General features: G+C 40.2%; 1 protein-coding gene across 2 annotated transcripts in view; it reads left to right on the top strand.

Annotated features, from left to right (window-relative positions):
* UACA (uveal autoantigen with coiled-coil domains and ankyrin repeats) overlaps positions 1 to 24702 on the top strand; it is a 74181-nt gene that overhangs the window by 31423 nt on the left and 18056 nt on the right. The window contains exons 1-10 of one of the 2 annotated variants that reach the window (XM_075133265.1): positions 6442 to 6779; positions 11517 to 11650; positions 14254 to 14342; positions 15171 to 15235; positions 16927 to 16984; positions 18938 to 19008; positions 19124 to 19230; positions 20376 to 20557; positions 21461 to 21498; positions 22925 to 23011. In XM_075133265.1, the coding sequence (XP_074989366.1) occupies positions 6741 to 6779; positions 11517 to 11650; positions 14254 to 14342; positions 15171 to 15235; positions 16927 to 16984; positions 18938 to 19008; positions 19124 to 19230; positions 20376 to 20557; positions 21461 to 21498; positions 22925 to 23011 (870 nt within the window). In that variant the 5' untranslated portion in view covers positions 6442 to 6740. Of the gene's footprint in view, positions 1 to 6441; positions 6780 to 11516; positions 11651 to 14253; positions 14343 to 15170; positions 15236 to 16926; positions 16985 to 18937; positions 19009 to 19123; positions 19231 to 20375; positions 20558 to 21460; positions 21499 to 22924; positions 23012 to 24702 lie in introns of those variants that run through there. The other variant, XM_048867119.2, reaches the window with a different exon arrangement.

The raw sequence follows: 24702 nt of genomic DNA, 5'->3' as shown, positions 1-24702 counted from the left end.
GAAGGTCCTGTGGTGAGAATAAAGAAGGTGTTGGGGGGAGGCCATGGGGAAGTAGCCCAGGGAGTTGTAGCTGTCACACAGCTGTTACAGGAGCCACTGTAGACAGCTGCAATCCACAGGGCCCTGGGCTGGAACCCGGAGTAGAGGACGGGCCTGGGTTCCTCCATCCCCCCAACTCCCTCCTTTATACCGGAGGAGTTGAACTGGACTGTGGGTTCCACCAGAGGGGAAGATATCTGGCCTGTTCCCCAATCCACTAGGTGGATCAGCAGAGACTGCGGGGATTGTTCTTCTTCCTTTCCCCATGTTGGCCAGCGATGAGGCTAACTGAGTGAACGGCAGATTTGAGCCACAAAAGTGGCCAAACTGAGGGTTGCCGTGAACCTCTGAGGTGAGAAAATCCGCCAATAAGCGCAGGACCCACCAAGGCAGAGGAGGAACTTTGTCACAACTGTTAACTCTAATTTAGCTTGTGGTCCACTATGACTCCTAAATCCCTTTCCACAGTACTTCTTCCTAGGGAGTCATTTTGTATGTGTGCAACTGATTGTTTCCTAAGTGAAGTACTTTGCATTTGTCCTTATTGAATTTCATCCTATTTACTTCAGGTCATTTCTCTAGTTTGTCCAGATCATTTTAAATTTTAATCCTATCCCCCAAAGCACTTGCAACCGCTCCCAGCTTGGTATCATCCACAAACTTTATAAATGAACTCTTTATGCCATTATCTAAATCATTGATGAAGATATTGAACAGAACAGGACCCAGAACTGATCCCTGCGGGACCCCACTCGATATGCCCTTCCAGCATGACTATGAACCACTGATAACTACTCTGATGAAGTGAGCTGCAGCTCACAAAAGCTTATGCTCAAATAAATTTGTTAGTCTCTAAGGTGCCACAAGTCCTCCTTTTCTTTTTGCAGATACAGACTAACACAGCTGCTACTCTGATCTCTGGGAATGGTTTTCCAGCCAGTTTTGCACCCACCTTACAGTAGCTCCATTTAGGTTACATTTCCCTAGTTTACTTACGAGAAAGTCACATGGGACAATATCAAAAGCTTTACTAAAATCAAGATATACCACGTCTACTGCTTCCCCCCATCCACCAACCTGTTACCCTGTCAAAGAAAGCGATCAGGTTGGTTTGACACGATTTATTCTTGACAAATCCATGCTGACTTATTTATCACTGTATTATCTTCTAGATGTTTGCAAATTGATTCCTTAATTATTTGCTCCATTATCTCTCCAGGTACAGAAGTTAACCTGACTGCTCTGTAATTCCCTGGATTGTCCTTATTTCCTTTTTAATAGATGGGCACTATATTTGCCCTTTTCCAGTCTTCTGGAATCTCGCCCATCTTCCATGACTTCTCAAAGATAATTGCTAATGGCTCAGATATTTCCTCAGTCAGCTCCTTGAATATTCTAGGATGCATTTCACCAGGCCCTGGTGACTTGAAGACATCTAATTTGTCTAAGTAATTTTTAACTTGTTCTTTCCGTATTTTAGCCTCTTCTGATCCTACTTCATTTTCACTGGCATTCACTATGTTAGACGTCTTATCACCACCAACCTTCTTGGTGAAAACCGAAACAAAGAAGTCATTAAGCACCTCTGCCATTTCCATGTTTTCTGTTATTATTCACCCCCAGCCCCCATTGAGTAATGGGCCTACCCTGTCCTGAGTCTTCCTCTTGCTTCTAATGTATTTGTAGAATGTTTTTTTTGTTACCCTTTATGTCCCTAGCTAGTTTGATCTTGTTTTGTACCTTGGCCTTTCTAATTTTTTACCTACATACTTGTGTTATTTCTTTATATTCATCCTTTGTAATTTGACCTAGTTTCCACTTTTTGTAGGACTCTTTATTTTTTTTTATTTTTAAATCATTGAAGATCTCTTGGTGGTCTCTGGCCAGACTTCCCGTCTTTCCTACTCAGTGGGATAGTTTGCTCTTGTGCCTTTAATAATGTCTCTTCGAAAAACTGCCGACTGTCTTCTCTTGTTTTTCCCCTTAGATTTGCTTCCCATGGGATCGTACCTACCAACTCCATGAGTTTGCTAAAGTCTGCCTTCTTGAAATCCATTGTCTCTATTGTGCTGTTCTCCCTCCTACCATTCCTTAGAATCATGAAGTCTTATGATTTCATGATCACTTTCACCCAAGCTGCCTTCCACTTTCAAATTTTCAACCAGTTCCTCCCTATTTGTCAAAATCAAATCTAGAACAGCCTCTCCACTGCTAGCTGTCTCCACCTTCTCAACTAAAAAATTGTCTTCAATACATTCCAAGAACTTCTTGGATAACCTGTGCCCTGCTGCGTTGTTTTCCCAACATATGTCTGGGTAGCTTGTCCCCCATCACCATCAAGCCCTGGGCTTTGGACGATTTTGTTAGCTGTTTAAAAAAAAGCCTCATCCATCTCTTCTTCCTGGCTAGGTGGTCTGTAGTAGACCCCCTACCATGACATCACCCTTGTTTTTTACCCCTTTTATCCTTACCCAGCGACTTTCAACAAGTCTGTCTCCATCGTAAGACAAGCTTCAGAGCTCCTTAACCCTCTCTTGGAATCTCCTCCCCCTGACAACCAGCAGTGCATCCAGAATTTTGCACCTAAGATAAGGGGTAAAGCAATATGCAAATTAGCAACATTTTAATGAAAGAAAGCCAAATGAAATCATATGCTTGTGTGCACCACTAATGTTAATGGTACTGGCTGTCTCGCAAAGTAGTTGCTTGTGTTTTGTGTCTTTAGTCAGCTCTCAATAAATAAACATTAGAGCTGATCAGTTCAAACATTTGAGACTGCAGTGTGCCAGGAATGGAATATGAACATTTCCCCAGTAGCCACAGTTGTTGGCAGAGTAACAAATCCTTACCAATACACAGATATTGTGACAGGATATTGGGTTACATTCAGCAACACTTTAACTAATGGCCTCTTCGTTGCCAATATTTCCTCCATTGTTAATCAGTAGACCTGATCTTGTTTCTTGGGTAGATACTGTAAACAATGTTTAACTATAACCTTTCACCATAGCTATATTTGCTGAAGTGTGTAGAGAGCTGAGCAACAGCATTGCAGGCAACTTCACTATAAGTTCTCCACCAGTGTCATGGTACCTTTTTGCCAGTTGGTTGACAATACAACATGGAAAACTCTAAGTCAACACTTTCAATTTTTGTTCTGCTTTTGCAAGGCATTTGTTGAATTGATCCTCATGTGAAGGCATCTCTAATAGCCACTGATGCTCCTACGAGTTCTGTGTTTTAATATATTGATCATTAGTGCATGTCTAATTTATTTAGGGCACTTTTGGGCAAGAATCTAGAAAAGACATTGTACATGTCTTTTTAAGGCAGTCTTCCTGATTTCAGGGAGAGAGAACTTTAAAGATATTTTATAGGCAGATGCCAGTAAATCTACTTCTGAGAGATTTTCAAATCAATCCCTTCTCCTTGACTAAAGTTCTTGGCCTTTACACCCACTTAGTAAAACAGCTGCTCTGTTTTAAGGGAGCACTGGCAATATTACCCTGCAAAGAAACCCTTGGTCTGTTGGCAGTTAATTTAGCAGCTTTAGATTTCTGCTCTGTTTTCAATTTGAAGACTAATTCTGTTTAAAAAAAAAAAATAATGCAGTGCTATAGATTTAAACTTGTTCATACTGGGGGAGAATGTGGCAGAAGCATCATCATCATGGCTGCCTTTCCATTCTTTCCATATTTTAATCTTTTTATTGGCAGACTGTTTTGTCTTGAGTAAATTCCACTTTACCACAAGCTTTTTAAAAATTTTCCTTGCACCCCAGTTGATGCCATTAGTAAAAGATGTATACAGATCTTCACTGCTGTTTATGGTTTTGCATTTAACACATCCACTGTGTAAGAACTGTGCTCTTTTTAAAATACTTTGGTGCAGATGTTTTCTCCCTAGCAGTGCAAATCTTAAATAATAATAATAATAAAAAAAAGTCATTTTCTGTTTTTTCTTAAAATGGCACCTTGTGGTGCTTTTGGGCATCTTTGAGAGAGGAGGCTTTTTTCCCTATAGTGTTTCATTATTTCCCATCCTTCAAGCTGTCTAGAGTCTAGCTAACCCAGGAAGGCCTTTACTGTCATTCCAATCAGCTGCTGGGTAGAGTTTATTCAAAGCTGCCTTGTGGCTGATACCCTTTCCGGGTAACCACATCTTCATTTATTTGGCCTTAAGTGGGCACAAAATAGGAACAGTATTTTGTGGCATGAGACCCCCGAAGGCAATGATAGGCAGGGTGCTTCATGGAGGAACTTGCCATCTAAGAAGTTTTTGGCAGCCACAGGAGAAGTGAAGTCCAGAAGTTGGATAAATATTGGTCTGTCAGCCGACAGAAATGTGAGAAAAGCAAAACTCTTGGTTGGGTGAAATTGAAAAGAGAAGCAGCCTGGCTGTGTGCTGGGCACAGTCTTAGCTGAAATCATGCACCAGGATGATAAATGGAACCAAGAACTGTATCTAGCCAAGCATCTATATTGCCCTCATCACCATTATACCTACCTCAGAAATTAATCTTTGGCACCAGCTCTTGGTTTTCAGGCTGCTGTTGGAAGTGTTCCTTTAAACTTTGATTCATCAAAGTGAGGGTGCAAATTTTTTCCTGGATCTTGTGCAGTATTGATGAGCCTTTTTAATTGGCCTCTTGGGACTTTCTTGTCCAGCCCGTCTTGTGAACTGAGCAAACATTTAAGTTCCTGTTGCTACTTCCTTCTGAGAATACAGCTTATGGTCTTACGTATGTTACAATACTGTCTCTCTAGTTCTGGTGGCATATGCTGCTCCCACCGTGGACTGACTGTTCATATTTAGAATGGGCTAGAGTGCTTTTTCCTGCTCCTTTCTCTAAGAATTTCCTCCTTATAATATGTCCATGTTCATCTATCTCAAAGGTGAAAATTCAAACACATTTTCTTAAGTTCTTTGGCATGCTGGTGAGTTATGTTGTTGCAAACCCACTAATCTGACTCAGTGTGACCTGTTTTGATTTCAGTTGTGCTTTTAAACATATCTTTTTCAAAATCAGAGTGCTAACTTTATCTTCATTTAGCATGTGCAGGGTAGGCTTATATGTTTTCCAAAATACCTTTTATAGCTGTAGGAGGTTGACTTGTTTCATGGTGATAAGATAACTGCTGGTATGACACAGACTGTATAAAATTCACTTAACCTTTGTTTTGTTGGAATGTTCCTGTCATGTGGAAACTTTGACGGCAAATAACTCCTTGGAACACGCGCTTTCAAAGAAAAAAAAAAAGTGTTTGATTTGGCATAGGGTCTGCTCTGAAGGCGGCAGATAAGATGTGTGACTTCTTTCAGTATTATGAAAAATGATTTCCTTTTTTGTGTGACAGCAATTGTGTGCGGACAGGAGGAGGTAGGATCGTGTACTCTGAAATGTCTGTTTTCCAAAAGGGTCTCCACAGAAAATTGTACTTGCAGTCTCACTGACTGTGTATGTTTAACAGTCTTGTGGTGTCCTGCATATTTTCTTTTTTTATTACTGTGCACCACGTTTATATCTCCTACAGACAAAACAGCCAATAGTCACGATGTTGACCTAGTCCACTAAATATGGTGTTTAGGAGATTTCCACTGTTAAATTTAAAATGTGTGAAAGAGGACCCTGCATCTTCAATACTGTTAATCATTACACTGTCTATTTAATGGTTTGACAGCCTCTGTGGCTCTTCTCATTTGACATGTTGGGGAGACAGACTGGCAGCAGCAGTAAGCTGAAACCTGGTTGTATTCAGAATGGGATTCATACTCGTAAAAGGAGAATTTTTTTTTTTAAGCAAAGGCATGTGCTTTTTCTAAATTAAAATCGGACACATTTTTGTCAAAATAGAATCACCCAGTCTGTGTGCTATGTAGTCATTACTTTGCCTAAAGTCAGATGATCGTAAAGCTGATTCCAGCTTTCAGTGTTGTTTGGTGGAATAGCTAAATCTGTTCCTGCCATTATTTGTAACATCCTGTTTACCAGTGATAACTGTGACCCTCATATAGTGTCAGTCAAAAGTTAATTTGACTAACATGTTTGTTCCTTTAAGGTGAAACTTTGCACATCTGCAAAATGTGGCACCATGTTGGTAGTTTCACACATGCTTGTCTCCTTTGCTACCCATAAGCATAAAATGTATTACTCACAGGATGAGCATGCATAAAACGTATTATTAGCTATTACTTTCTATCACTCAGCTATCAAGTCCTGGACAATCAAAAAATAGAACCAGGCTGATGTGAGACTGTCTGCAGATTGTTTACAGGATATTTCAGGTCTGGGGAATATTACTGTGAGGCAGTCTGTGCTGCAGCACAGAGTCTGCAGAAACAAAAGCTGTATGTAGGGTTTTCATGTGAAGTGCCAGAAAGGGACAGCCTAAGCAGTCGGTACGAAAGAAGGAATTCCTGTACCGGTCTTAGGCTGTCCCTGGGCCGTCTTTAAGGGAAAAAACCTTATTTTTGTAAGAGTTATGAAGTCTGAAGAAGACCCTGAAGATGGAGAAAATATAGTTGGGGATCCAAGCTAAGTGAAGGATGGAACAAAATGAATGTAGCCAAGAAAAACCAGTATATTGCTTAGAGCAGCCTGTTTTGAATTCTGGTTGGGTGCTTGCCTTGTAAACTGCAGCAGTTTGTAACTGAAATCGAGGTAAATTATTTGCTGCTGACAACAAGGAGTTGCAAGTTCTATGATGAGTTGTTGGTTTTCCTGTGCTCCTAGAAACACAGTAGGTATCTTGTATTTCCTATTAATGGAAGAGAGGTGTTTTTTTGTTTTTTAGTAACCCTGTCTGCACGAGTTTAAATTTTGTAAATATTCAAGCTGTTCCTTACCTTTTATTTAGCATCCCTTATGTCTGTAGCCACTATAATAGTGTTCATAAATGTTGTTGTTTCTTGTTGGCAGTTTCTACCACAAAAAGGTTAAAATAAAAAACAATGCTGTGAACCACTTCTTAATTGACAATTACTTGGTTTAGTGGACCAAAGTAAATTGACATAAATTGAAAATAATCTTTGTAGAAATCACTAACCTTTATACTGTCCATTGTTTTCTTAGGACTTGATACTAAACTTTTTTTTTTATACTAATTCTAAATTTGTGAAGATCTTAATTATGGGTATAACAACATAACATAGTAGTGGTTTTATTTGGAATATTTTTATCATTTTAAAAGGAGCTTTATTGAAGAGTTTGAATTTGTTCACACTTATAGATGTAAGAGCTTGAAGGTTAAGCCTGAAGATCTTTGACAATTTAAAGCATCTGTTTGCATGCAAAACATTTTATTGAATTCGCTTTGAACCTAACACACTGAATATAGTAGAGCAGTGGTTTTCAGCCTTTTTTTCATTTGTGGACTCCTAAAAAAAAATTTCAGATGGAGGTTTGGACCCCTCTGGAAATCTTAGACATAGTTTGCACACCCCTGGGGGTCTGCAGACCACAGGTTGAAAACCACTGTATTAGAGTATTTAGAGGCAGCAAGAGGATGCTTCATACATAGTCTTTAAAGTATATAAGCTTACACATGCAAAGAAATTTAGAGTGACAAGAAAAATTGCCAGTTTTCAGAGCAAAACAACTTATTCTCTCCAGGACTAGTGCACATGCTAGTTTAGTATGGAAGCAATGACTGGCTTTAGCTAAACACCAAAAAGGCAAAGGTGTTTTAATATAGTAAAATTTAGCTAATTTAGGTGGACTGGCAGAGAAATTCCAAAATAGATTTTAATTGACAAGTCAATGAACAACAAAAGGAAGGGTGTGAATGCATTACAAAACACACTTCACTTTGACAGTTGTTTACTTCTACTTATTTGGTACTTACTGTACTAATAGTAACTGTTGTTGGTAGGATGTTTAGTAAAAGAGATATTATCCATTACCTATTTTATTACAATACTGAATAGAGGTTCCAGTCATGTTTGCCGCTCCATTGTATAAGGCATTCTGCAGAGTAAGAGTCACTTCTTCAAATAGCAACGTGAGACCTTGCTACAGCACATTAGTGTTAGAGAGGTTACTAGAGACAGCTGTCTTTTTGTATGGATTATCTATTCGCTTCTTTACTAAACACACTTAGAAAGACCAATGTTCCCTAATGAGGCAAAGTTTTTAGAATTCTGGTTTTTTTTTTCTGCCCAAGACTTGATTTTTTAAAAAACACTTTTACATGAATATGTATTCTTGTTTTATGTGCCTTTTTCTTGTTTTCCTATATATACATGTAAAGACTGTATGCACCTGTGTTTGGGGGGGAGTTGGGGTCTCACAAGGCTGCGTGTGTGTTTGTGAAGGGAAGTTGGGGTCTCTGAAGACTGTGTGTGTAGCACAGAAGGATGGGTGGAGGATTTGGGAGTCCTCCCAGGTTGTTGGTGAGTGGGGAACAGGGGAGGGCTGTTGGGTGCAGGAGAGGCTCTCCTGCTTAAAGATCCAGAAATCATAGATTGATGTTTTTGGCAATTTAAGACTGGAACAAAATATATTTCTTACAGTGCATAAATTTAAATGTTACATTATCAATATCAGTTTGCAGTGTTTTTATTGGAGAAAACACAAAAATGATTCTTCCTCTCTTCTTGGGAAATTTGGATAGGTCTGCTGATTGCTGGTTTGGTAGAAGAACTGGTTCTCACTAAATCAAGAACTTTAATGCTTTTATTCAGTGACCTGCAGCAGCTGGAAATAGCTTTGTTTTTGGTGAATTACATAGAGAAGCTAGTCTCTAGGTAGCCAAACTTGCAGCTAACATCCCAGTATAATCCTGGGTTTTTTTTCCCCTTCCACGTCCTCCTCCTGTCAGCAACTTCACCGATCAATCTGAAATGTTGCATGCAGAATTTGAGCTCCCAAGTGGAATTTTTCTGGAAAGTAAAGGACAATTTGGATAAAGTGATTTGGAGGCAAATAGGTCAGAAATGGAAGTGGTTTTCACTTATTGGGATAGATTCCTAATATGTTTTGGCTTGTCAGATCTTTTAGACCAAGTGTGCTGAAACTCTAAATTTGTGAGTTGGGTTGTTTTTTTGTTTTGTTTTGTTTTTTGGTTTTGATGAGTGTTGTCTGACTAGTATTGGTGGGTGAATTACTTAGTTATTAAAAATGATTTATGCTTTCTTTACAAAAACTGCATAGCCAAGTACTCTGCAGGCAATTTGAAACAACTCTGTGAACTTCCTCATTCTCAAACTGCTTGAGGATAGCTAAAATGTCTACACTGTTAATAGGAGAGAGCTGCACAGGGATCCTGATCTTCTCTTGCTTGTTTCCAGCATCAGCTTTTCATTTGAAATTGGAAAGTTAGGTAGCTGGTTCTACTATAGTTCAGCCATTACTTTTTTGTGTGTGGTTTTTTTTAATGGGCCAAATTCAACAAGGAATGGAACTCGGATGAGAATCTTGGTGCTGAACTAAACGTGTGTGGGAGGTGTAAGTTGCCCATAAATTGAGTTTAAGTGGATATAAGGGACAAAATAGTGTAATTTGCATCAGTTGGGCATTCAGTTGTGTATATTTCAAGTATAAGTTACTTCTCCAAGGTGCAGGAGAGGAGTGTAGCAGGAAAAGCAACTTGAAGGAGTGTGTAAGATAAAAGCAGCTACTTCCTCGCAATCCGGTGGTGAGTTTTAGCCATGGAATAAGTGGGTAGAACACCCACATGCTTTAATGGAATTTGCACCATCTTAAGCTAAAGAGGAATTTGGTGTCAAATTGGCTACACTTATTTTGCATACTGCTGAATGCCAAATTGGCAGAAGTTGGAGTATTTTGCCAATCACATTGCTCTCTTCTATTCACTTGAGATCCTACACATAAGGATCATAAATTAAATTTAGTTTAGATAGACCCCATTGCATTTTCATCCACAACACTCCTTCCTTGTATGGGGGGAGGGGAATCTCCCAATCAAAATCTATAAAGTCACCACTCTATCCTCAGTGTTCCCCATTAAACCTCTTGGCTGCTATACAGAAAACTGTATTTGGAAATGTCTAGATAGCTGGCAAACTGTAATTTTACTACTGCTCATATTCTGTGCTAAAACAGCCTATTTTTGTTACTCCTTCCTGCTGCCCACTTACATTTCGTCCACTCGTTATGTCTTAAAAAGAACAGGAGGACTTGTGGCACCTTAGAGACTAACAAATTTATTTGAGCATAAGCTTTTGTGAGCTTTTTTTTTTTTAGTCGCTAAGGTGCCACAAGTACTCCTTTTCTTTTTGTGAATACAGACTAACACGGCTGCTACTCTGAAACCTGTTATGTCTTGTCTCTTAATTTGTAAGCTCTTTTGGACAGGGGACTGGTATATACCACATGTTAGTTGAGTGGGGCCCCAACCTGGCTTAGGCTTCTAGGACTCTGCTGCAGCATAAATGTTGGATAATAATAAATAAAGATGCACTCGGAGGTCTTTGTTCATAGGTGGCCCGGAACACAGTCTCATCAACTATGCAATTATCTGCTCTGCTGTGTGGTGTGGCTCTTGTGTTAAGCTTTTGTTATTATGGAAGTCATTCCTTCATAAAGATGACAATATATATGTAAACTTTCATATGGCCCTTCCAGCCCATTGCAAAATCCTTGTTATGTGACTACCCCCATCTATGTATTTTTCAAATGTAAAACTGGTCTCCTGACTTGAGACTTGGCATGGAATCTTAGCTAACTTTTCTGGGGCTACTAACCTATTAAGAGCTGGTCCAAATGCTACTAAATTTGCATCCTCACTGTGTGGAGTGGTACTGGGTTATGCTTTCCTATCCTAGATGTGTATGCAAAATCAAAGATGTGGAGTCAAATCCTAAAGTGAATTTAGGATGTTGATAGCTGCAGGCTGCAAACTTTGTCCTTATCAAATATCCTTCCGTAAAATGTCTTAATCTTGCACTTAAGTAGAATGCAGGCTGGAAAATTGGCAGCGGGTAGAGGCAGAGTTAAATTTCTTTAACCTTATGCCCTATGGTTGTTTTCATACTTTCATATTGGATTTTATGCTTTTAATGTAAACTTATTTTTTGTTTTGTTTCTGGACTTCATAGCACGTGGGTCTTTAGAGAAATCTACAGAATTCTAAGGGGACTTTTCCCCTTAAGTATGTGATATTCTATTCTATGTATTTCTTATAATGTCCACAACACTGTAGTGTGTGGGCATCTTCCTGTAGTGAATTAAGCAGTGAGACTACACATCTGTCACATGTGGTTTTTCTCTTATGCTTTCCCCAGTGGGAGAACTGTGTGCTGGAGCGTGGTATCTTTGGTAGGATTTTTAAGTATACATGCTGCTCTGTGTCTATAGTAGATATTGACAAATGAAACTAATTTAATGAAGATTTCTTGCCTAGTAATAGGAGCAAATTATGACATTTAATTTTTTTTATGATGGTAATCTTAATGGGTTCACATTATGCAGTAAACTCACTTGTGGTGGTGGTTTTTTTACTTATGTCTTTATGCAGCTGAATACAGATTGGAGCAAATACGATGATCGGTTGATGAAAGCAGCTGAAAGGGGAGATGTGGAAAAAATTTCATCTATCCTTGCCAAAAAGGGAGTCAATCCTACTAAACTGGATGTGGAAGGGAGATCTGTGTAAGTAATTTCCAAGAATGTAGTGGAGGATGATGGCATGAGTAGTGAAATCTGTTTAGACGGTAAATCTTTCTTCATTATGTCACATTTTTACTGATGGTGTGTATTAGACTCCTTCCCATCTGAAACAAACAGGCAGCAGATTACAGAATTAGAGTTCTAGAATTACATATCTATTGGAGGTAGATGATTTTAAGCAAAAGAAGAGTGTACACAAATTCCATACTCTACTAAAATAAGCTCCCCATTGTACCATCCTAGATAGAAATTCACACTTCATCTAGCCACAAACCATTGCTCTGAGGGCTGTCAAACTTCCTGTTAGTCAGGTTCATTTAGCAATACTGATTTTATGGGATGAGGGGAAATAGGGGATGAGTGCTCATTGACATCCGTCCCTCGTAGAGATGTGTGAAGTCCTATTTTGTGAACTGGAAAGGCAAAAAGGTGCAAATCAGTAGAGCCTAGGGTAGCAAAATTGAGATGGTGGTAATCTGAAGGAAGTTATATTGGGCACTGTGAGGGGTTGAGGGGTTGTAGGGGATTGACTAGGTAAGAGTGGAGTACTCTACAGTATAGCCATAGGGAGGCTTGAAAAGAGACCTGAAAGCAGGAGGATGGGGAAAGATAGGGAAAACCTACTCAATAGAAATCTGTGATCCAGGGATCGATTCCATTAATTCAGGAGTCCGCAGCATGATAGAGACTTGCCCATGAAGCCAACAGTGAGAGATCTAGCCAGTCCAGAAGTGGCTGGCTGTCATTTTTATTTCCTTCCCATTGCACAAACTGAAGCTATATATGTAACTGGGTTTTCTTGTTTGTATGTAATAGTATATGGAGTAATTTATCTTACATTTCTTTAAAACAAACACCTTCCCCCTAAATCTAAACAAATCCTGCCCTCTGTGTGTCCTCTAAAATGTTTCCTAAACCCCTTTTGGGTTTGCTAATTTAAGTCTTTTCATAATGGATGTTATAGGAAAATACAGGTTAGTATTTTTAGGATCTTCAAAATGAAACTAAAAATAAGATTTGAAAAGCATTCTCCAGATATTACTGGCAATCATTTTGTCTCAAATTACCGGTGTGGAGACTGTGTTTCTAGGTTGTCCAACAGCATTAGTACTGTATAATTTGTGGTAGGTAATAGTTGGTAAAAGGAATGTACGTTTGGGTGGAACATTCCTATAGCCATCAAACTTAATATCACAGTGTAATCTTGGCTATCTGCCTGATTCTGCTAACCATTTCAGATTCTTGAATCATCTTGCATCAAAATTGCCAGGTACACCAAGAAAGCAGAAATACAAGTGGCTTTGGATATTGTGCCTTACAAGCATCCATTCTTTAATTCTTATACATTCTTTGTCCTCCTTGTGTTTTTCCACTATTGCTTATATTCCAGTAGTTACTCTGGTTCAATGGAAATATGAGTGTGCATGATAGTATGGTTTACTCCTACTTGAGGTTTGGTGATTTCTTAGCATATTTATGCACCAGTGCATAGGAGCCAGTCCTAGCTTTTTATAACTAATTCCACAGGTGAGTAAGTACTAGGCATAAGTATTTTATGGAAGAGTCTGCTGGAATTGTGTTGTGTATCCACCTCCTGTCTGAAATAGGAGGGATTCTGGTTACAAATGGAAAAACTGAGGTACAGCCATCTTTGTAATAGGTGGACCAAACCCAATAACTCCTCTGGATTGAAGCATACTAAATAGACTTTGGAGGGACTTTCCAAGCCTGTGGAGTACTCCATCTTTCTGCAGCCCCCTCAGCATTAAAAATAGTGGGATCCAGCAGCACTACTTTTGGGGCCCCAATGCCACCCTGTATCTTTTCTATACTTCTCAAATCCCAGAGTGCATTAGCAAATACACAAATAAAACTGGAGCTGAGGGTGATCAGAGAGAGAGATGCAGCCAGTTGAAAAGCAAGGGAACCTGACAGTACATATAGAGGGAAGTGTTAGATTTTGTGGGGAGGAAAGGTAAAGGAGAGAGGAGGATGAGGAATTACTCTTTACCAGAAGTTATCCTCCATCTTTAAAATTTGGATTGATAGGAGAAGTTTGAGCTGGTTCTTAAACAGTCAGCTTGACCATCCTTCCTCAAGGTATGTTCACAAAAGTTAACAGAAATCCATGTGGCTACAATTTCAAACTGAAGTGATAGAAGTGTCATTGCTTTGACTATGCTAATGCTTGATCCTAGTAAATTTGAATCATAATTAGGAAAGGGAAAGCTGATCGATATTTTACTTATTCTCTGCCACAGACACAAAATTAGTGTACTGGTTTTATTGAAAGAAATTATGCTTCCTCTTCTCCCCGCCTTCTTGCGCCCCCTTCCCCCCCACACTTTTAGTTGGGTCAGAACATGCTACAACGCTAGACTTTCCAAGCTAGAACTACATGAGTGAAATATGGTTTTAATCTACCTAACACTTCACTGTACAACTGTGGGTTCTTTTGGTTTTTTTTTCTCCTTGTGTGCTCTGCCTCTGCTGGCAAATGTTACCCTTTTTTCTTTTTGTTCTTCCATGCAGAACTAGTCTGTTTAAGCCAAGAAATGCATAGTATCTTTTTTTCCCCCCCTTAGATTTCATGTTGTAGCATCAAAAGGAAATCTGGATTGTTTGAATACCATTCTTGTACATGGGGTTGATATCGTAGCCAGCGATGCTGCAGGTATGTTTCCTTAAAGTTTAAGGGTGAAATTTTCAAAAACACTTGGCACAGGTCTGATTTCCGTCCCAAAACAAAATCTACATTAAATGCTTGTAACTTGTCCTGTAGTATGGAACAGGCTAAAATAGATGCAGACTTGAGCACATGTTGAATAACTACTTGAAATTCTTTGCTTCCTCATGGCTAGAAACATGGCATAGAGTACATGCTTCAATCTGTCTGATTCTGTGTTGGATATAGTTTAGGTTCTCTGAATTGAACAAATTTCCAGGCAATAGAAAAGTTTAACTCAAAAGGATTTAAATGATTTTAAGTACTCTGGCTCCTCTGAATATGGACTTGTGTCTACATTTGCTATTCCAGCTAAGTAAATCTTAATAAATACATTTACAATATGTATGGGAACAGCATGGTTTATGGAGTTCGGAAAAAGTGCTGGGAGAATTTCAAAAGGTTTGATTCTGAGTAGTATGTAAAACCATGCAGATGCTTTTCTGAATTGCCTTTGGTCCAGAAACCAGCCTGGAAGTCTCATGGGATTTTCATAACCTCAAAGTTCTATCGAGATTCTGAATTTAGTAGTGAGTAAGGAGGCATGTGAAAATTGGGAAGGTGGTGAAAAGAAGAAATACAAATTTGTTTAGTTATTTTATCTGTGTGTCAAATTTCTTGTTCCTTATGAATTACAATATTGTATTATGAATAGTGAAGTATCTGGATACAAGGGAAACATATTAAATGTCTTCATGGTATATGTTACTGCATGTTGATATTGATAGCCCTACTGTAGTTCCCAATTTAATGCTTTTGTGTATATTTAATCCGTAGGGAGAAATGCGTTGCATCTTGCTGCAAAATATGGACATGCTCTTTGTTTGCAAAAGCTATTACAGGTATTGAAGACAGTAAATCAATCTTTGTGCCACATTTTACATTTAGACGTAAAAGGGAAGTACGTGTTCTTCAAGAGATGCTGTTAATTTTATAGTTACTTTTAATTTTTTTTTTTAAACTAATTTGTGGTACTGCACCTGCCCCTAAATTCCCCTTTTGGTGATGTGAATCTTTAGTGCATCTGGCACGTAAATACCTTGCAATGCTAGCTACAGAAGTACCATGTGAATGTCTGTTCTCACTTTCAGGTGACATTGTAAATAAGCATTATCTCCTGTAAATGTAAACAAACTTGTTTCTTTTAGCGATTGGCTGAATAAGAAGTAGGACTGAGTGGACTTGTAGCAAAGTTTTACATTGTTTTGTTTTTGAGTTCAGTTAGGTAACAAAAAAAAATCTATTTTTGTAAGTTGTACTTCCACGATAAAGAAATTGCACTTCAGTACTTATATGAGGTGAATTGAATAATACTATTTCTTTTGTTTATAATTTTTACAGTGCAAATATTTATAATAAAAATAATACAAAGTGAGCACTGTACACTTTGTATTCTGTGTTGTAATTGAAATCAATATATTTAAAAATGTAGAAAAACATCCAAAAATATTTAATAAATTTCAGTAGGTATTTTACCTGAGTTCCCTGTAAGCCGCATGGCCGTGCAGCCGCCTATTAAGCCCCGCGCAAAAGCTCAGGGCTGCAGTGGGGAGAGGTGCTCCTCCCCGCCGGCCCCAGAGCCGACCGGCCTCAGACTTGCTGCTGCCGGGGGAGAGGAGCCCCTCCCCCGGCCCGGCCCAGGTCCATCGGAGCTGCCGGGAACCCCGGCCGCAAGCTGCTGCGTTGAGAGAGGGCTGGGGGGCAGTTTCTCTCTCTCTCTCCCCACCCCCCCCCCCATCCACCATCTGCAGCCCCGGGGCAGCCTGCACCCTGAATCCCTCATTCCCAGCCCCACTCCAGAGCCCACACCCCACATACCCCAACCCTTTGCTCGCACCCTCTGTACCCTCAGCCCTGAGCCCCCTCCCGAGCCCCTCATTTCCGGCCCTACCCCAGAGCCTTCACCCCTAGCTGGAGCACTCCTCCCCCCCGCACCCAACCCTCTGCGCCAGCCCTGAGCCCCCTCCCTGAACCTCTCATCCCCAGCTCCACCCTCGAGCCTGCACATCCAGCCAGAGCCCTCACTCCCCCCACACCTTAACCCTCTGCCCCAGCCCTGAGCCCCCCCTCACATCCCAAACCCCTCTTCCGCAGCTCTACCCCAAAGCCCTTACTCCCCCCGTGAGAGCCCTTACTCCCCACTGCGCCCCAACCCTGAGCCCCCACACTCTGAACCCTTCTGCCCCACCCCCACCACATGAATTTTATGTGCACCAATATGAAGGTGATGTGTCACACGTCGCCTCCATATTGGTGCACTTAACAAAATTCATTCCGCACATGGACATAAAAAATTAGAGGGAACACTGTATTCTACTATTTAACAGTGCGATTAAAACTGCGAATAATCACAATTAATTTTTTTTAATTAATCGCGTGAGTTAACGGCAATTAATCAACAGCCCTAGTTTAAATGTTTCTAGTTCAGTGATTTCTAGTTCTTTTACTTGTAAGTCTGAGTGACTTGTGCATTATAAATATTGGAATTAAATCTTGATACATATCTAGTAAATAAGAATTATTCTTTTAACAGTACAATTGTCCAACTGAAAATCTGGATCTTCATGGTAGAACTGCTCTTCATGATGCTGGTAAGCAGTGTTTTTGCCATTCCAGGAACTGCTGCATGAAGTTATTTATTTCTGTTCGTTTTAAGAGATTCTCCTTTAGAGTATCCTTTTCAGTAAGAAATATAATTTATCATAATGTATCTACTGTAGAAGAAATTGGCATAGGTTATTTTTTCCCCTTCAGTTGACCTTATTAAACCTGTGGTAGAAAATATGTATATGAATAATTTTTCTTCTTCTATCACTCAGCTAATATCTGTAGTGTTGAGAAGCACTCAAACCCGAATTCTGTTTTCAGGAGCCTAAAATTTTGAGAAAAACTCTTTGGTTGAAATATCTCCTGCTTCTAAGCTAAAAGTGTATCTGTGTCTGTGGAGGCAGAAGGAGGGGGGGCTTGATAAAATTTTATTCATTTTTAGATCAGTGCAAGGAACTGGATTACTGCTTAAGACCTATTTTAGATGAAGTTTTCCACTCTTACCCAAATGGCTGCTTCTTAAAACTTTGAATTGTCATAGACTTTGTCCTCACAGAGGAAAATGTGCCTTTGACAGGTCATCAATCAGTTTACAAGAACAAAAGACGTTGGAGAACTGCATATAACAAATGAGTTTTTCCCTGAAATGTTAACAATATGGCACAAGATGATGCTCTGAACACTGGTGTAAAATGTTAATAGACTAGGGCTTTGTCTACAATGGCAAGTGAACGACAAAACTTTTGTCGTTTAGAGGGGTTAACCCCCCCAAGGTAAGTTTTGTCAAGGAAAAGCGCAGGTGCGGACAGTGATTTGTTGACAGGACCGCTCTCCTGCCGACAGTGCTACCGCCACTCATTGTGGGTGGAAGTTTTTTGTCCGCGGGAGAGCTCTCTTCTGCTGACAAACAGCAGCTACGCTGGATGCCTTTTAGCAGCACGGCTGTAGGGGCAGAGCCGTGTGTCGCTAAAAGCTGCGTAGTGTAGACGTAGCTTAAATATAGTTTAGTCTCGATCAGTCTAAATCCTTCTAAAACTCTATGCCCCTCCTTAACATTTTGGACTGTGATTGTGTGTTCATTGCAAATTGCACATGCTTTCAAGAGCATAGCACCAGAGTTCACTGAATCCTAAAGCATAAGACACTCTGTCTGTGTGCTGAATTTGACTTTCCTGAGAAACAGTGTATTAGAGGGTGGAAGCTGGGTTACGGTATTCTGGAGGGACCTTGCACAGATACTGCCCCAAATGACACTACTTTCTAGTTAAGTTGCCTCCTCCAGCATAAGGCTAAGGCCAGTTGTTTAGAATTTTAGTACAGGAATGTTTGTTCCTGCTGGTGAACTTTCCTTGCACTGTAAACTTTTAGATGTGGAGGGGCGGGAGAGGTCGCTCAGTGGTTTGAGCATTGGCCTGCTAAACCCAGGGTTGTGAGTTCAATCCTTGAGAGATTTAGGGATCTGGGGCAAAAATTGGGGATTGGCCCTGCTTTGAGCAGGGGGTTGGAGTAGATGACCTCCTGAGGTCCCTTCCAACCCTGATAGTCTGATTCTATGGTGTGTGCTGAAGAATATAGCTATCACTTTCCTTAGAGTCCATTCAAAAGCACAGCACTATGATAAAAATAGTCAGTTATTGAATTCATTTTCTATAGGTATCTGTGTTGTCCTGCACAGAATAAAATACAAGCATCTTGTTTGGGTTTGATTCCCAGTATCTTGCTCCGTAGGTTGTGAGCAGTATTCAAGGAGTGCTTAGCTCACGGTAAGGAGCGTATATAGGGGGAATGCCTCTCGCTGCTCGGCAATTCCTGTGGCTAATTAAAGGGCTGCAACAAACTTGAGTCCTTTCTGGTACTGCTGAGCTAGAGGAATGGTGGCTGCACAGTGGAGCTTGGGAGATGAAGGCTTAAAAGTGGAATCCTAGGCGTACTTGGGACTCCATGGAAGGCTCTCCTCAGACACTTAAACCACTCTTTCTTTTCTTTGTTCCCAAAAGCTATGTCAGACTGTTCCTCTAGTATTCAGCTACTGTGTGATCATGGTGCCGCAGTGAATGCCAAAGATGGAGTAAGTCACTAGTTATTGCTATCCTTCCTTCTCTTCAGAATCTAATGGAATGCTGTGTGTTGTTGTTTTTTCCTCTTTGAGAATGTGCCCTTTCCCAATTTTTCCTGTTTTCCAGGATGGGAGGACACCCCTAGTGCTGGCCACTCAGATGTGTCGTCCAGCAGTCTGTCAGCTTCTGATCGACAGGGGAGCTGATGTGAATGCCAGAGACAAACAAAACAGGTAACACATGCCACTGGGATATGTTGGCAATGTATCTGTATTCTTAAAAAACAGAAGTCTCTCAGCTTTCAGACTTTCAAGTTGTAAAATAAACTTGTCAAACTGTACAGCTGAAACATATACTAAAGTAAGACTTCAAATGTTGATTAGCCAATTCAAGTAATATAAATAAATGAGAGAGCATTCACAAAATGCCTGTTTCCACAAACAAAGTCAATCATTTCCATGTTTTTCAGTGTATGTATTTCTGGCTTATGCAGCTGAAAGACTGTTGACTTGTGTAGAGAATGTAGTCTGGTGCTTATAGTAAATTGGAGAGAAGTAGAGTTGACAGCTGAAAGACCCAAGTGAAAGGGATTACCTCTTTTCTGAACTCAGGCACTTGCGAAAAAATTTATCTTCACAACATAGCCCTTCATGGTGCGCTGTGTTGCCTGTCTGCTGCTCCTCCCCAAGTCACATTTTTAAAAGCGCCCAAATCCCATTAAGGCTCCTAAGTGACTTAGGCCCTCTTGTAATTTTTACCTTGTGTGTTTACATATCTGTACTGAGCTTCATGCACAGCCACTTCTTCCCCAGATATTTCTTCTTGGATTATAAATACACTATGCTGAGGGGGTGGGCCTGGGGCTTGTTGTGGTTAGAATATGGGAGCTTGCAACAATACTTTTGAAAGGTGCATACGCACTTGTTTGGGTGGGATTACATGTTTCCAGGCACCTTCAGAATTTGGTCTGAGGTATTTTGTGACTCTTCTGATACCTTTTTTTTTCTATAGTATTTGTAATTTGTGTGCTGAACTTCTTAGTAAAACTTGAAATGAAGGATGGGATAATAAACCTGTGTTTTGAAAATCAGGAGACTCTTGAGGAGAATAAGACTTGGGTTTACTGTCATTTTCTCTGTGAAGAAAGCATGTTAGCTCAGTAGTTTTATTAAAATAATACTTTACATATTGGTTAAATAGAAAAATCCAATTACATGAAGATGCATTGAGGAAAGGTTCTTTCTCTAAGCACAGGCTTCTGTAATTGAGTTTACAAAAAAGTAGTGATTACTACTTCAAGTAAGCTGTCCATTGCAAATATTGTCTCCTTACGTGTCTGATGTGTGTCTGTGTGTGTGGTCTTTCTCCCTGCCCCCAGGACTGCTCTAATGTTAGGCTGTGAATATGGCTGCAAGGATGCGGTTGAAGTTCTGCTCAAAAATGGTGCAGATGTTAGTTTGGTTGATGCCCTTGGTCATGACTGTTCTTACTATGCCAGAATTGGTGACAATATTGACATTTTGGCCCTAATAAAGACTGCCATTGAGGATTCCAGCAAAGGTATGAGAAGCATTCCTATATTTGGGAGAAATTTCTCTTTCTTTCCTTCTGGGTTCTTTGTTTTCATGCTTATTATTCCTCTTACAGGGAGTGTTGGCTCTTGACTGGGAAGAAATTTTTTTAAAACATTACAATGCTTATATTAATACTATCTGAATAATAATTTTGTGGACAATGTCTTTTTGGAAATAAGTTTATTCAATATAAGGATGTGATATTGTCACAGTATACGGCGCGCTAACGTTGGAGGACAGATTGTCACTTCTATTCAGAATGGGAACATTTAAATTTTATCTAATCCTGGGATACTCCATTGCAGGGGTCGGCAGCCTTTCAGAAGTGGTGTGCCGAGTCTTCATTTATTCATTCTAATTTAAGGTTTTGCCTGCCAGTCATAAGTTTAAACATTTTTAGAAGGTCTCTTTCTATAAGTCTATAATATATAACTAAACTAAAGTAAATACGGTTTTAAAAATGTTTAAGAAGTTTTGTTTAAAATTAAATTACAATGCAGAGCCCTCCTGGGTGGCCAGGACCCTGAAAATCAGCTCGTGGGCTGCCTTCGGCACGCGGGCAATAGGTTGCCTACCCCTGCTCCATTGTAATGTTATGCTGTTACAAAACCTAATATTGTATATGATGTAAAAATGTTATACGTTTGGAAAATAATCAAAAATGGAAATGATGCATTTTAAATAGGACTACTTGTTTAGACAGCTCCTGAAATAGGTATCATTGTCTTACTAATAGTAAAACTATTTGGATTTGTGATTATTCTTTGTTAACAAATCAGAAATGCCAATTGGTAATTAGATATTTCCTCTAATATCACTGTTACATCAATGTCTAACTTAAATTAAGTATATATAAAAAATTAAAAACCTAACTTTTGTTGCTTTTTAGCAAGGGAGCTTATGAAGAAAGGACAGCCTGAACAAAAGGTCAGGCTTTATTTGTTCTATGCTAAATGTCTCACTAAATGTCTGTCACCGAGGAAGCTCATACGTTCATATGCATTACTGACACTGCATGTTGTATTCTTGTAAAGGTTCCACTCTGGCAAGATGTTGGCCCCCTGTCCTCTTTGCCCATGTCTGATGACTGCCTAGAAAGAACACTGTATTATGATACAGTACTTCTCAGAATGAATAGGGATGTCCCTGTTGTTCTGGCCAACATTCTTTGTCAATAAACTTTTTCTGTTGTCCAGAGCTGCATATGAGCTATTGGTGAGCACAATGGTGGCTGTTTATACACCATTACTGCACTGTCACAAACCTCATGACTTTGCTTGTGTGAAAGACACCGTGTGAATCGAAGTTCTATTCTAAATCCATCCTCAGTAATATTTTCTCTAAGTTTTTGTTCCATCTAAATGATCCTCTGTGGCGAATGCTGAAATGCTTATACAGAATGTGACTCCCAGGTGCTCCTGGGGTTTCTAACTTTTATTAATGTGCCGTAAACGGTAACACTGATTTAAATCCCATCCAGTGGGCAAGGCAAGTGAAAGTGATTCATTAGTTAAATTACTCTTTTCTAAAGCTTTTTTAAAAAACTGCTATTGTATATTTCTTCCGCTTGCTGCCCGTCGGTCCAGAAGCAGAGATGACTAGTATGTGAAACAGGGCCGGGCACGCTCACGGGTATCCTCACATTTTAAAAATATTTCCTCAGTAGCACTTCATGTTGGCCAGGGGCCTGACTTTTATTTGCTAAAATTGCCTGGTCCATAGAACGGAAAATCATTATACTGCTTATCTTTGGGAGCAAGTTCTGATTCTCTTAATTTGTATGTGGTTATTTTGAAACTTAGCTCTGATTCTCAGACCTCTTAAATCAGTTAGAGAGCTCATGGAAGACGCCCTAGCACAGGGGAATGCCTCAGCGGAGTAAAACCACAAGAGCGGCTCATTTTTGTCTAGGCCACTAAGGAACATAAGTGTGCCTGCGGTGAAGGGCATGTGGCGTGGCAGGGTGATCTTCGACTGCTAGCATGGTTTAGAGTAGGCTCAAAGCAGCTGTTATTAAACATAGGCACTGGTGCAGAAGTGACACCCCTCTTCATCTGCATTCAGTGCTTGTTGGTTGTAGATGACAACCTGGGCCTTGATATTTAAATGATATCCGTATTAGTTTGGGGATTAGAAATAAGACTACAACAATTTATCTGATTTTTATCCTCTGTGAAATATAACAGAGCAGAGTAAGCGTGAACTAGTAGTAACACTACCCCCCGTGGGATATATAATGAAGTATAATGCTGATCTCAGTTGGAAAACACTGGGCTTACATGCTGTATCCAGAAAGAGCGTGACTTTAGTTTGCTTAAATTTATGATTTTATGTTTTAATGCTGCAATAACAGGTTACTAATGTGTCACAGAAACTGAATCCGCTGTATGCACAAGAAGTGAACTTCAAGCAGTATCAGAGGGAACCGCTAAGCATGCAGGTAAATCAGAATAAAAAGAGCAGGAAGGGGTTTGTGCTTTGTATATTTTATTTGATAATCAACAAGTCTGATTAAAGATTGGGGTTTGGTTATAAAGCACATTGTCTATTCCCATAAGAGGAATGCAATATTTCAGCTCTCAACATTACTGACATGCAATGTTGCAAGTGTGCGATTTGTTAGCCATCTTTTAAAAAGGGATAAAATCTCTGCAGTGTTTCATCTGGCTAAAATGCAATAAAAAAGTCTTCCACTTAAAATGCATGCTAATCAATTCAAACAGCCTAAGGTTGAGCTATTAAACATTTCTCTTCGTGTAGATGCTGATTTTCTCAGGTGCTGAGTACCTCCTCTAGAGTGAGAGATGAAGGTGTCTACTACCTTTCAGGATTGAGGCGACAGTGAGGGAATTACTGGTTTATGATTGAGTCTTGTACACTGTAGAGAAAATGTAAATGGAAAAGCAAGAAATAGGCCTTACAAAATTTTCCTAATGTTTCCTCATGATTTATGAGACACACTCTTACTAATTCCACCTGATAACTATGAGCAGGACATTTTTAAGCTAGTTCTCCCTTTTGTGCCCTATGTTGTATGTCAGGGGTGGCCAACCTGGGGCTCTGGAGCCCCATGCGGCTCTTCAGAAGTTACTATGCGGCTCCTTGTACAGGCACCGACTCTGGGGCTGGAGCTACAGGCGCCAACTTTCCAATGTGCCGGGGGGTGCTCACTGCTCAACCCCTGGCTCTGCCACAGGCCCTGCCCCCACTCTACCCCTTCCTGCCCCCTCCCCTGAGCCTGCTGTAACCTTGCTCCTCCCCCCAGAGCCTCCTGCACACCACGGAACAGCTGATCAGCAGGGCTCCCGGTGGGTGGGAGGCACTGGAAGCGGGGGGGGGGGGGCGGGGAAGGGGGCTGATGGTGGGGCTGCTGACCATAGGTACAAACTCCACGGGTGCTGCACCCATGGGGAAAAATTGGTGGGTGCTCTGAACCCACCGGCAGCCAAGCTCCCCTCCCCTGAGCGCGCCACGTCTCCGCTTCTCCTCTCAGCGTTTTCCGCCGCAAAACAGCTGTTTCTCAGCATAACAAGCTCCGGGAGGGAGGGGGGAGGAGCGGGAAAGCGGCACGTTCAGGGGAGGAGGTGGGGAAGAGGCAGGGCCGGGGACAGAGGGTGGTCAAGCACGCACCGGTGCCAGCAGAAGTCGGCGCCTATACTGCTGACGTATTACTGTGGCTCTTTGGCAATGTACATTGGTAAATTCTGGCTCCTTCTCAGGCTCAGGTTGGCCACCCCTGTTGTATGTAGTGTCTATTTTAGAATATGTTCTGCAGAGGCTTTTATTAGTTAAAATAGGTAGATTCTGTAAAGAGCACTCAAATGTTGATAAATGATGGTGTAATAAGAAGCTAACTTTTATTTCAACCTTTTAAGCATTTCACTGAATTAAGGAAAATATAAAATAAAATATATTAGTAGGTGTCTTACTAGAAAATGAATTTGCTTGCTATAATTGATAGAATAATCTATGGCATTTCCTTCCTCAGCTTATTAGTATGCCAGTAGAGTATTTTTAAAAAGTGAAATAACATTGAGGGGCTAATTTTTTAAACTGGGGAAACTAGCCAATTTAAAACTGAGGCTGCCATTATGAAATATTTTAGTATACAACAGAATGACTTGACATCAT

Source organism: Caretta caretta, chromosome 10 (assembly GCF_965140235.1).
Source record: "Caretta caretta isolate rCarCar2 chromosome 10, rCarCar1.hap1, whole genome shotgun sequence".
In the NCBI taxonomy this organism is placed as follows: domain Eukaryota; kingdom Metazoa; phylum Chordata; order Testudines; family Cheloniidae; genus Caretta; species Caretta caretta.
The sequence above is the reverse complement of the archived record's forward strand: the minus strand, read 5'-3'. Positions and strand labels throughout refer to the sequence as shown.